Below are 12,536 nucleotides of genomic sequence, written 5' to 3'. Positions count from 1 at the left end.
CAGAATTTCTCCTTACATTATAAATACAATATCAAGCAGACAAGTGATGAGAATAAAGAAAAATATCAATTAGTGAATTATAAGCTGATCCAATACCAAATTCTCCACACTAACATCACAAGAACTGTATGGCAGACAGTAAGGAGAATCACTATTGAGATCTTGGGAGTTAAAGGGTTAAGAGTTACTGTACCATTGCTAACTACAAAAAAACATACCATTAACATACATAACCAATAACACAAGTTAATGGTTCCAATATTGAATTTCTTAATAACTCTTAAACCCCTAAAAGTGACATGCATCTAATTTCTCCTTACAGTATTGCTGCTAAATCAAACATTAAGGTCATGAGAATAAAGGAAATGGCTGCCAATGAAAGCTCTTGATTGTTACAAAGATTCTTCAGTAAAACTTGAATTTGCTTGGAAAAGATATTATTTTTTAGGCACTTCAACTTTTAATTCTTTACCTATAAAAACTAGGCAGATTAGTGGTAGCTTATTATTTAGGAAGTCTGTAGATGAATATTTTTTATAGTGTAGTTTACATTTGCATAAGTAACAAAGTCATTTTTTTCCTTTTTTTATCCTTATATTTTATGTTTTTAAGCAGGACCCCTTTGATAACACTAAGTACTCTTGCACTGTAGGGCTATCCTGTATAAATATTCACTTTATTATTATTATTTTATGTCAGTACATCAGGAAATCTACAGATTAGACAATATGCATACTGATGTATAGATGATGATTTTTATACTCTATCAGAGCATACAATCAAGGATAACTCAAATCATATTTCATATATAAAAAAAATCATATATGTGAAAACCGTATTAACCTGTTAAATCCCAGAGATGATTAACATGCAACTTCTCCTAATAATATCCAGACATTATCCAGCAAACAAGTGATGGGAATACTCAAACTTATCTGATAGAATTTATCTTGATCAAACACTACATTTTTTTAACTGATTTACAAGGGAATTTGTAGCAGCTAGAGGGGAGAATTAACAATCTGATATTTGGTGTTAAAGAGTTGAGAAAATATTGAACTGAGCACACTTTTTATAAACAAAGTTAACCAAGATTTAAAACTATGAACCAACTCTAATGTCCAAAATTAGAAAATGTATACTGCTTGTACATGTATCTTACTTTCAGAGTTACTTTTTAGGTCTCCATCCATTGACAAGTCTTGATATTTTCTTGCACTGAAAAGCATTCAGCCCCAGTGCCTTAAGCTCCTCCTCAGTCAGATTGACAAGGAGGTCACCATCCACCTCATTTTCAGCAAATAATTCCACAAAATTCTCAAAACTGTAATGTCTCAAAAATTGGGACACTTCTCTTATGGACATTTGGGAGAGATCATCTGGTACAACAAACTGTTTCTCTTTCTCATTCTGCTTCCCCATTGGCTTGGCCTTTATTGAAGGTGGCTTTGGCTTGATAGCTGGTGGGATCTTTTTTACCTCTGGCTTATTCTCTTTAGGACTCTGTTGTGCTGCCTCTTTTGATTTTCGTGGAGGTTTGACAGGCTCTTTATTTGTGGTTGGTTCAACACCTTTCATGACAGGAGGAGGATAATTTTGGTAGGCATCATCATCTTCATCATCATGATTGATAGCCACTTTATCCAGATTTTTATCAAGATTCACCATTTCTGCTGAAGCCTTACCATCAGATGGTAGGACACCATTTGGCTTCAGGTCTTGGGAAAGGGTGAATTTGTCTGGCACAGGTTCGTCAATGTAAGTGTATTCATGGCTGTCATCACCAGAATCAGAGTTACTTGCTCCAGGTACCTGACTACTGGATGAAGAAGAGTCCTCTGCACTTTCACGGAGAGGAACAGGTGGGGGTGGTGATGAATCATCTGCAATATACTCATACTCCCTGATGGTGTTCCTCGATGCATAAATGTTCTGTATCTCCATGTTCTCAATCTTCAAAAGACTGACCCCATCGTGAAACAAGCGACAAATGCGGACATAATCCTTGTCATCTGACAGTGCCCCACGAGCCACATTGATTGTGACTGGAAGATCTTTGGGGCAGCTGACCACTGTTCTAACGCTACCTTCTTTAGTAGTGCAAATAATGGTAGAATCTTGATACACTTTTTCAAATGACAGCACCCCGAGTGATGTGTTAAAAACGCCCTCACTTGATCTTCGAGTGATAGAAGGTGGTTCAGTGAACTGAAAGTAGACTGGCAGCTTAAATGACGACATCATTAGCTCCTTCAGATAGTACTCCCGTCCATCAAGCAGGGACTGGAATCCAGCACTGACACTAAAAGGTAAGCGAATGGGGTTGCGCTCTTCAGTAAGGAACACGACACAGTCCTCTTTCCCTCCAATTCCATGCTCCACGCGGATCACTTCCAGTTTATCTCCGGGATTCAGGCTCACTGCTTCTTCTTCCAGATAATACCCTTGGGTCACCCTTACAAATCTCGCTGGAATTCTACTAATTTCCTCCACGGTTTCGTAAATTCCTCTGAACTCGGCGGGACGAAGCTCGACCTTCTGTGAACAGTTCAAAGGAATATGAAGCTCTCGTTTCTTTCTGTCTCGAGCTAAAACTTTCTCTGTAGTTTTCACGCAATGTAGCGTGAGGATCTGTTCGGCCCCAATGCATGAGTCTTCAGTTGGGCCATAGTAACCTTCTTGCACTTTGACAATTTGAGGCAAAGGAAAGCGATCAACAAACTCGAAGAGTCTGTATTCGATGTCACTCCAGATCAAATTTCGTAGGTGGGGATCCATCACTTTTTCTGTAGTCACTCTACTGCTAAAATAGCATTCTCACGATCGCGACTGTTTGGTCTTGAAGGGAGCGGTAAAATTTTCGGCATTCGTAATTGGATCCGTTTGGAATACTTCCTCTATGTCAGCGGTTAAATAGGGTGTGGTGTAGGTTAGTACAATGAGTTACTTTAACATATGCAATTAAAGATTGACATTAAAAAAGAAAATGAGGAAAATTTTGTAAGCAGTGAATATAAGAAGTTCTATTTAATCTTTTTGCTCGAAGCAGCCATTGGAGCGCTTTTTTATTTTATCGGGGTACACTTAAGGACATTTGAAATGAAGGGATACATCTCATCTCAGCTGATTAAACTGATTAGAGAGTGAGGACCAGGTTCCTCTCCAAAAGATAAAAATCTCACCGGAACCGCGACCCGCGCGTAGTTAAGTGAGGTCGCGCAGTAGAACCATGGACTGGCTAATGGTCCTTCTCTCGCCTTTTGTCGTGGCCTTTGTCTATCCAGTTGTAATGCTTATCATGATGTATGGCGCTGCAGTTTTTCTGCACGTTTATCGTCACAGACGGCGCGAGATTTTCGACGCATACTCAGAGAATTATTGGGACGGTGCAATGCAAACGGTTGCAGCTGTGTTCGATGCGCATGGCTCCCTTTGGCATGGTAAGAAAAACAATTTTAGTCACGAAGGTATTTCTTGCAAGTGCTTCGCGAAATTGATAAATAGTAGACAGGTTTCATGGGTGCGCGATGCACATACGCACATGTATTTTGCTGCCTCTTCTAGTTTGCGCTTTTCTTTTTTTCTTCTTTTTTGCAGATTTTCCCAAAACAGTCGTTTTAGCTATTGAACGTAAACAATTTCTATTCGTTTTAGTAATATACATCTGTAGCCTCATAAATAGGCTAGCTCGTCAACCTTAGCAATTTTACGTTGGGTGCATACGTTAAAATGTTTCTTACCGGTTGCATGGCCAAAGCTAGCTTGTGTGCGTTCTTGAAACTAGAGCCGGAAATCCTGTGATCTCTCATAGGGGTGTCACTTACAAGTTTTGCAATAGAATATTCCTTATTTTTTACCGCCCATGCTATACATGATGAATTAAATCTACTTAAAACCTAAAAGTATTTGTAATTCTACTTTTTAAGACAGCAAACTAAGGATGGTTAATCTCTGCATGTTTTTTTTTTAACCATCACGTTCATTTGAGAAACAGGAAACACGAGAGGGTGCCAATGACCCAGGTCTCAAAAAAAATATTTCATAGAGGTCTCTTTCAAAATCAATTTACCTAAAACCATTTCTTGAGATTGACTCAGTACTACAATACTTGTATGAAAACACAAATTGAGTTGTCATAAAAAGCTGTTTTCCTTTGAGTTATTTTTGTTGGTGTGATTTTAGTCAGGTTGGAGCCAAATTTTTCTCCCAGTAGCTCATGTTTTCTTGCTGGGTCATTGGGTCAGGGGCGTGCTGTGGGAGTGTTATCCTTAAACTAATGGGAGAAAAGAAAATCCTTAGAAATTTGATTCCTCATTTGCCTGAAAGCAAGGGCACTGAGAGAAATGAATATTCTAGAGAGGAAAGTTATGTAATATTTATGTTCCTAAACCAAATAACCTATATGTATATAAATATGAGGAAAACAGTCTTAAAATTTTGATATTTCTGATTTCTGATGTTCTACTAAGAAATTATTATGAAGAGATTGACTTTTTTAAACACTTTTACTCTCAAGATCTGATTGTTAATTCTCCTCACTAGCTGCTACACATTTCCTTGTAAATTAGTTAGGAGAATTTGGTGTAAGGTCAAGCTATAACTTATACCTGATAAGTCGGAATATTCTCATCACCTCTTTACCTGATAATGTATGGATATTATAGGGAGAAGTTACATATCAGTCAGTTATGGAGGGTAAAAAGTTGAAGCTAATTCACCGAGAGATCATTGCCAAACACAAAAAAGTCTGGGGTTTGATTCTGATTGGGGATTCTGATTGAACTCTGACTTTTTGTTCCAGGCTCATTACAAAGCTAAGTTCTTTCTTTATATTTTTTTGTCACAGTTTTCTACCTTATGAAATTTTACAAAAATTGAGGTCAATTATTGTTTTATTTCATTCAAGGTTATGACCTTGTGGGAATGGAGAAGTTACCAGACAAAGGACCAGCACTATTGATATACTATCATGGGGCCTTGCCTCTGGATATGTATTATATACTATCTAGACTACTGCTTTGCAAAAAGAGAAGGCTGAGGAATGTGGCAGCTACATTTTTGTTTCATATACCAGGTATTGTGCTGTTATGGCCTGCTAGGCTGAAATAATATTTAGTTACTAGTTGTACTGATGATCTGCAGAGGATTAGGGAAAGTGGCATGAAAAAAGAAAATGGAAAAATCAAAACAGGTTTGAAAAGATATGTTATGGTGAATTTTATACATTCAAACTATTTCAATAGTTGTTGAGCAGGTTTGTGGGTGGATGGATTTGGGCATGTAGAGAATGTTTCAAAACTTTTGTCTAACTTTGACATGTTATTATCTATTGTGCAATTAAGTTTGTAAAACCAATATACTTCTTTCCTATACATCAGTAAAAACAGGACACTTCAAATCGATCTTAATGTTATAGCAAAACAGCAAAAAACTAATATGAGACTATTGATTTTTACAATGTTGTATCACTCAGAAACTTTGTCTGCACTCTCCGATGGTTACACACACATAATAATATATCAAATCAGCTTGTAAATTTGATTGAAAACAATTGATAAAATAACAAAAGAAAAAGACATTGCCCAATCATTAGCTTAATGAACAATTCCTGTGAGTGAGAGTGAAATTAAAATCTTGATTATCAAGTAAATTTGTCGTAACAGCAGATTGAGACATACATTACACTCATATGCAGTAAATGATCCCTTACAAAAATTTGAACCTTTAAACTCTTTTCTTGATAGTTACTACACCATATCCTTTAACCTTATTTATACCTAATTTTCTTGAAGGTATTCAGTTGCTTCTCGAAGTTTGTGGAGCTGTAGAAGGACGCTCCAGAGAGCAATGTGTGGAGATTCTAAAGGTTTGAATTTTGCTGATAAATGATGATTAAAAGTTAATTTGAATTTATTAATAGAAGACCAAAACTTTTTAACTCTCAGTGATAACCTAGAACCCAGGATTGAACTTGATTTAGGTGTGTCTTTGACCCTCAAGTGGCAAACAATAAACATCTCTAAGTTTAAGATCCAAGGTTACTCTGTGTGTTAATTTTAATTCTTCCTTCTAGCAGCTACACATTTCCTTATAAATTAGTGAAGAGAATTTGGTGTAAGATCAAGATAACAACCTCTACCTGATAAGTTTGAGTATTCTTATTACCTGTTTGCTGGATAATGTATGGTTATTTTAGGGAGAAGTTACAAGTTAATCACCTGGAATAAGGGCTTTTTTGCCATGCACCCTCCTTTAAAAATATAATAGGCTGTCGTAATTACTTTTAGTTGGCATTATAAAAAAAAAGGTGCACAGTCATAGTTTTAAGTTTCTTGTTGTTCACTGATGAGGGAAATTCTTTTTCTAGAATGGTGACTTATTGGCCATTTCTCCAGGAGGTGTTAGGGAAGCTTTGTTTTCTGATGAATATTACACTATGATATGGAATGGAAGGCGAGGATTTGCCAAAGTAGCTCTTGAGGCCAAAGTGGTGAGTATTTAATCACAGATTCATTCTGCTTTAGGGAAATTGAAAGGCTCTCCATTTCAGGTCTGTTTAGCACCCTGGCTGGTGTGGTTACTTGGTGGAATTTGGTATTCAGTTCATATAAGAAAAGCCATTCAGTTTTCAAGCTGAAATTCTAGCCCTGTCAATATTTTAATGCACAATTTCACCTCAGCCACTGTTATCAATTATAAAAAGGCATAACCTTTTAAGCTCAAGGTCCTTTTAGGGGTATAGGGATACAAGACATTTGGGTAAAAAAGGGGATACTTGAGGATGAAATTAATGGGATGTGGTGTATTTAAACTAGAGATTTCAGGGTATTGAAGTGAAATTATAGGGAAACAAACCAAGGAATTAATGCAATATGGGATATTTAGGCTACACTGAGAGATTTTAGGGAAACAAAACAGTGGAATTAACATGATAAGGGATATTAAGGCTAAATATTAAAAGGATACGGGATACTCAGTTACCTAGCTCCCAATAGGGTCTCAAGTTCATCCTGGCTTTTAGGTTAGAGTCAGAAAGAAATTCATCTTAGCTAATTCAGATCATGGTTATAAGGTTAAGGGAGAATAGGAAAATGCTTCTTCTTCAGCCCCCTTCTCATACAGGACCCCCACTGTCTTACCCCTTAGAACATGAAAGGTATCCAGTCACTTCACCTCATGGTCATTTCGTCCCCAGTCACTTCGCTTTAATCAAAAGTCAGTTTGCTCCATAATCAAAGTCACTTTGCTCCATACAAAAGTTACTTTGCTCCATGTAAAAAAATTAGTGAAATATTGTCAGTAGTGAACTTTTTGTTTTGATGTTGGAGTTGGACTGATTTTGAACTTATGTCAGTTCAGATTTTTTAACTAATGCAGCTTCCAGTTGCATTCGCTTACACTTGGTAAACGAAATATCATTTCGTAACTTTTGCATCAACAACATCGGCATGGCAAAGTTACTTGGGATGGGAGGATGTGGAAAGGGGAGAGGGGGGCAGATGACTGCTCACTTCCATGTTTCTTACATTATGCAGGTTTTTCTCTGTCATTCTCTCCACAGCCCATCTATCCTGTTTATACACAGAATGTAAGAGAAGCCATCCGCTCCATTCAAATTGGACGCAGTGAGTACAAGGGATATTTATGATTTTAAGAGACTGAAGGAAGAAAAAACTAATGTAACTCATTAGCCCCTTAGAGTGACTGGCATCTAATATCTCTTTATAGTATTCCCCTTGAATCAAATGTGAAAGTCATGAGAACAAAGGACATTATTACTAATTTTAGAAGCTGGTTTTTGTCAAACAAATCCTTTATGTCAGCACAGTAGGAAATGTAAAGAGAACAGGTTTAAGAATAGCAATACCAGTGTTAGGGTTCAGCGGGTCCAAATATCATGCTTTTTTTGTTCCCTAAGGTAAATCATTGACTTACTACGTTTGAAACTTTTAATTAGTATCATGTTTTAATCTTGAGTAAGGTTGTACAATTACTATGAAACTCTTGCCTGATTGTTTGTTTTGATTTAGACCCACTCTGACTTGAACAATTACCGGTAGTTATGAAGAGCATTATAAGAATACAACACGGTTTCATCGCAAGTTAATCTTAATTTAAAGATGATAAGAGTTTTAATTGACCATCTTGCAGAATGGTTTCGAAAGTTATATGAATGGACAAAGCTACCACTTGTTCCATTGTATGGTGGTTTTCCTGTCAAGTTGAGGTATATTTCTTAAAAGCTCATTGTAAAAAAATTTTGACTTATGATTCTCTGATTGGAGGAGATTAGTGACCAATTTACCCAAGTTTTACAATGTCTGATCCGTCAGCTTGAAAATGGAATTAAGTTCCCAGAGTAAGCTGTAAAACTCTTTCCAAGTTGAAATTGTTTGTTCAATATTTGTGGTCTGATTTTTTGTGCTTCCTCATTAACAAGTGCTCATTGCCAAATGTTTTAGCATTTGTGACAAGGGTTACGTTGTGACTCACTACCACTGAAACTGTTTTGAAGTCTATGCTGAATATCACATGTGAGGAATGCTCTTCTTAGTAGAGGTTAGCTTTAGCTACCTTTCTAAAGGTTTAACCCTTTAGCTCCCAAGATCTCATTAGTAATTCTCCTAACTGTCTGCCATATAGTTTTTGCGATGTTAGTTTGAGGAATCTGGTATTGAATCAACTAATAATCCCCTCATTAAGATTTTTCTTTATTCTCATCACTTGTCTGCTCGATATTGTATTGATATGGTAAGGAGAAATTCTGTCTTGGTCACTCATGGGAGTTAAAGGTTTAAGTGTTGAGAAGGGGTTTTTGTAATATGAACCCACATTTACTCAACCAATTTCCCTTGAATTCTTTTTGTTCTTTGTTCTTTTTTTGATTTTAGAACCTTCATAGGAGATCCTATTTACTTTGATTCTAAATTGACCAGTGATGAATTAGCTGGGAAGGTACAGACATAACTCTTGTACTGATTCTGTGATAGTTCCTTGTATTGCTTTGTCTTAATGTGACATTTCCATTACAAAAGGTAATTTCAGTGAATTGCTCTATGGTCATTCAATCTTCAAACAACTAGGACCAATTTGTTTTACCCTTTAACTCCTAAGATTAGATTGTGAATTCTCCCTTTTGCCTCTACACTTTTCCTTATTAGTTAGTTACAATAATTTGGTGTTTAATCAAGATGACAACTTCTACATGAAAAGTTTGAGTATTCTCAGTGCCTGTTTTCTGAATAATGTATACATATTAGAGGAAGAAGTTACATTGCTTATCACCTCTGGGAGTTAAGGGGCTAAAACAATTTTTCTTAGGTTCAGAAGGGAATCCAAGAACTGATACTGACCCACCAAAAGTTACCTGGTAGCATCATTACAGCACTCCAAGACAGATGGAAATTGAAAAACAGCTCTGTGAAAATTGCCAAGTAAATTAACATTTCTTTCAGGCCTCTACATGATAACAAGTAAGTGAAACAGTGAATCCTGACCATAAATTTTCTAAGCTGATTGGTGGGAACAAAATTAATGAATCAAATCAATTGATTGTGATTAATATTAACTTAATATTTTTGAGGTGATATTTATCTCAGAGCCAGCTACATGCTTGATTAAACATTTGTGCAACTGAAGTCAAAAGATATCTTCAGTTTGTATGTTTCATTTACCACCCCAGGTCAAGTGATAATACTCTAGGGAACTTTATCTTTCAAATTTCTACTTATTCATGTACATGTTAACACATAATTTACAAGGGATAAAGCTGGGAATTCATTTGAGACCTGGAATTGGTAAATGAAACATACAAACCAGAGGTCTATTATATTACTTCTGACAGTACAAATTATTTCTCTTAGATAGGAACAGAAAAAGAAAGGGCATATTTTGAATTATCACATAATTTGTTTTCAGTTAGAAAAGCAATTATTAGCTGGGGAATAATACTAAAATTTAATATATATTTGTATGTAACAATCTTTAAATTAATATATTATATTTTTGTACATTTCCACTTTCAAAATTAAATAAGTGACTTCATACTTTAGTGTGCATGTACAGCATAGGGACATAGCACTCTTGAATTGCAATGATCATATTTTAATTTGAAATTTTTACTTTCATCAATTCATAATTCATTTTATAGTTTATTACCTAGTTTTTTCTCCAGTTTCCAAAATATGACATCCTCAGAACAGCACGAACTCTCTGCACTTGTCTTTCAAATATAAAGTGATAAACCCCTGATGATGCTTTTTTGAAAGTGTTTTTTTTTTCCTTACTTTATCAATATTACTACAAATGAATTAAGCCTTTTTGCTACAAAATGGAAAATGTATTTTATTTCCTTAAAATGGGAAATTGTCTCATTCCACTGGGAGATGTGAATTTTATCTTCTCATGGTGCCATCAGCACTCTAAGATAGGAAGGCATCTCCACATGGGCATGTGAAATCCTCTTTATATCTTGAAAATTATTATGATTTTTTTGTTGAGTGGAGAGGAATCACTAGTTCTTAATTCTCAATATTTTTTATGTCTGTATAGCGCAACATTATTTATTAAATGATGCTTTAATAACGGTTAAAAAAAAAGTTGAGATAAAAACTTTAACACATGAAAAATCCGACATCTTTAAATTTTTTTATATTTATCGAGTACAAAATTAACTTGACGTAATTATAGTTTATTTCAAAATCACATACTGTATTATAGAATGCCAGATTATTGAAATTACAACTATTACCAATTATTATTATTGTTGTTATTGCAATGATGATGATTATCATTGTTATTATTTACAAATACACTCCCTCGACTGATTACACATCGGTTTTGCACATTGATAATTAACGTTCGCTTCTCAAGGACTGGGTGTTTGTTTGAGCCATGAGTAATGTTTGATTTCGGTCACATTCGCAAAAATACAGAAGCAAAAATCTTACATTTACAGTTCACCCTAGCTTGCTGTGCTCCTGTACTTTGATAAACCATGCTGTTTCAGCCAATAAGGGCTCGCCTTGTTGCTAACACTTTATCCCGCTGCTTTGAAGAAACAAAAACCAAGCATGGACATAAAAAGGTAGACAGAAAGCTGAAATTTTTCCTCTCTCGTCGGCTGATTTTGTGCGGTCTTGAAGGGTGGATTACCTTGTTCATTCAATGTTCGAGGGATCTTAAAAACTTCGGAGCCATCGTAATACCTAAATCCTCAATCGTGTATCGTAGAAGCGCTTTCTGTTAACCTTTCAATCCCTAATAGTGACAAGGTTCTAATTTCTCTTTACAATCTATGCCTTGAATCAAATGTTTTAGTCACGCGAATAAAGGAAACGATCAGCAATTAACGAAGCTCTTGATGGTTTCACAAATTCTCCTTGTTAGAACTTAGGAAATGTGTAAAGAACAGTACGGAGAACATGCATAAGGATGTTAGTTTGTAAAGGATTAAGTGATTTCCAGTACGTCGCGAAAGACTGGAAGCCCATGTGGGAGGGCAGGAACATAGAGATGGCAGGAAGTTTTGTGGGTTGGTAACAGTAGAAACGACATCCGCCTCTTTGGGCTTCCTCTGTCGTGCAGTGAAGCAAAGAATGCTGAAAGAGGTGAGCATCACACGTGAGTGAGACGAGAAGTATGAAGTGAAAGCAAGATACCGTCTGGCTACTTTCCGCCATCCTGTACGGCGTTATCTCAAACGGAAGAGCTGGACTTCTGCCTTGAAAAGCATTGCCAAAAACCAATCTAGTCGTAATCCTTTTAACAGCCTCAAAATCCTTAAAAGTGAGGATCGGTCGAAAGACTGCAATAATGAACAAAATGGGTATCGCGCATGTACTGTTGTTGAGAGGTGGACAGGTTGAGATAAACTATTATGTGCGTTGAACATCTGAAAATTTTCAGTTCAGACGCTGGAGTGGAAAGTAGAGGGGACCATGCGTTGGTCAACCAAGTTCGACTCGGCGCAGGCTCTTAAGGAGTGATATTTTTTCCGCATTTTCTCGATAATCAATCATTCAGCATCTCTAAATGACTCGTGAACCATGGTGCACGTTCATAAATCAGAACTTGTGAAACGCATCCTGATAGCATACCATATCACTACTAGCGCCCAATCGGTTATGAGGTCCAGCTTTGGATGACAGCACAGCTTAGAGCAATCTACAGGCGCAGTTAGTGAACCAGCGTGTAGTCGCCGTGACGTCACTCAATTTTTGTTAATTATTATCTGTTTGTTTGTCCGCCTGAACGGCGGAAAATGCCAGATAAGTTTCCTAGGGTTATTTTGCTACTTCCTGTTTTTCATTATGGGTCACGTACAAGGCACAGCACATCCTATTCCAGAGCATCCAATGCTTTTTTTAGCAGCTGCTTATGATTGTGATTAGTTTTTTTCTGTGGAGAGGGAATCTACTTGACTAGATTTCTTTTTGCCTGAAAGGAATCTGTAATTCAACTTAATCCAATTTCTAAATAAGACGATGGGCGTTACGCTATTTCGATAGCATATTCCGTGCCAAAAGGCGTTCCTA

At 36.4% G+C, this 12,536-nt stretch overlaps 2 protein-coding genes across 2 annotated transcripts; one reads left to right on the top strand and one right to left on the bottom strand.

The window, feature by feature from the left end:
• Positions 1–437: 437 nt before the first annotated feature.
• On the bottom strand, positions 438–2,873 carry LOC131781035 (uncharacterized). The gene has a single exon (XM_059097678.2). The coding sequence runs from the start codon at positions 2,776–2,778 to the stop codon at positions 1,171–1,173; it is 1,608 nt and encodes a 535-aa protein (XP_058953661.1). The 5' UTR covers positions 2,779–2,873; the 3' UTR covers positions 438–1,170.
• Positions 2,874–3,165: 292 nt separating this feature from the next.
• LOC131780976 (DGAT1/2-independent enzyme synthesizing storage lipids-like) lies at positions 3,166–10,811 on the top strand. Its single transcript, XM_059097612.2, has 8 exons — positions 3,166–3,440; positions 4,907–5,074; positions 5,793–5,866; positions 6,368–6,490; positions 7,562–7,625; positions 8,152–8,227; positions 8,892–8,955; positions 9,322–10,811. Exons 1-8 carry the CDS (start codon positions 3,230–3,232, stop codon positions 9,436–9,438), a joined length of 897 nt encoding a protein of 298 aa, XP_058953595.1. The 5' UTR covers positions 3,166–3,229; the 3' UTR covers positions 9,439–10,811.
• Positions 10,812–12,536: the final 1,725 nt, after the last annotated feature.

Source organism: Pocillopora verrucosa, chromosome 2, assembly GCF_036669915.1.
Source record: "Pocillopora verrucosa isolate sample1 chromosome 2, ASM3666991v2, whole genome shotgun sequence".
Classification (NCBI taxonomy): domain Eukaryota; kingdom Metazoa; phylum Cnidaria; class Anthozoa; order Scleractinia; family Pocilloporidae; genus Pocillopora; species Pocillopora verrucosa.
The sequence above is the reverse complement of the archived record's forward strand: the minus strand, read 5'-3'. Positions and strand labels throughout refer to the sequence as shown.

Bases quoted from the DNA above. Each gene is read 5' to 3' on its own strand.
- LOC131781035 (XM_059097678.2), bottom strand. From the start codon at position 2,778: ATGGATCCCCACCTACGAAATTTGATCTGGAGTGACATCGAATACAGA.
- LOC131780976 (XM_059097612.2), top strand. From the start codon at position 3,230: ATGGACTGGCTAATGGTCCTTCTCTCGCCTTTTGTCGTGGCCTTTGTC. The intron at 5,075-5,792 runs GTATTGTGCTGT...ATTTTCTTGAAG, and splicing joins ATTTTTGTTTCATATACCAG to GTATTCAGTTGCTTCTCGAA. The intron at 8,956-9,321 runs GTACAGACATAA...AATTTTTCTTAG, and splicing joins GTGATGAATTAGCTGGGAAG to GTTCAGAAGGGAATCCAAGA.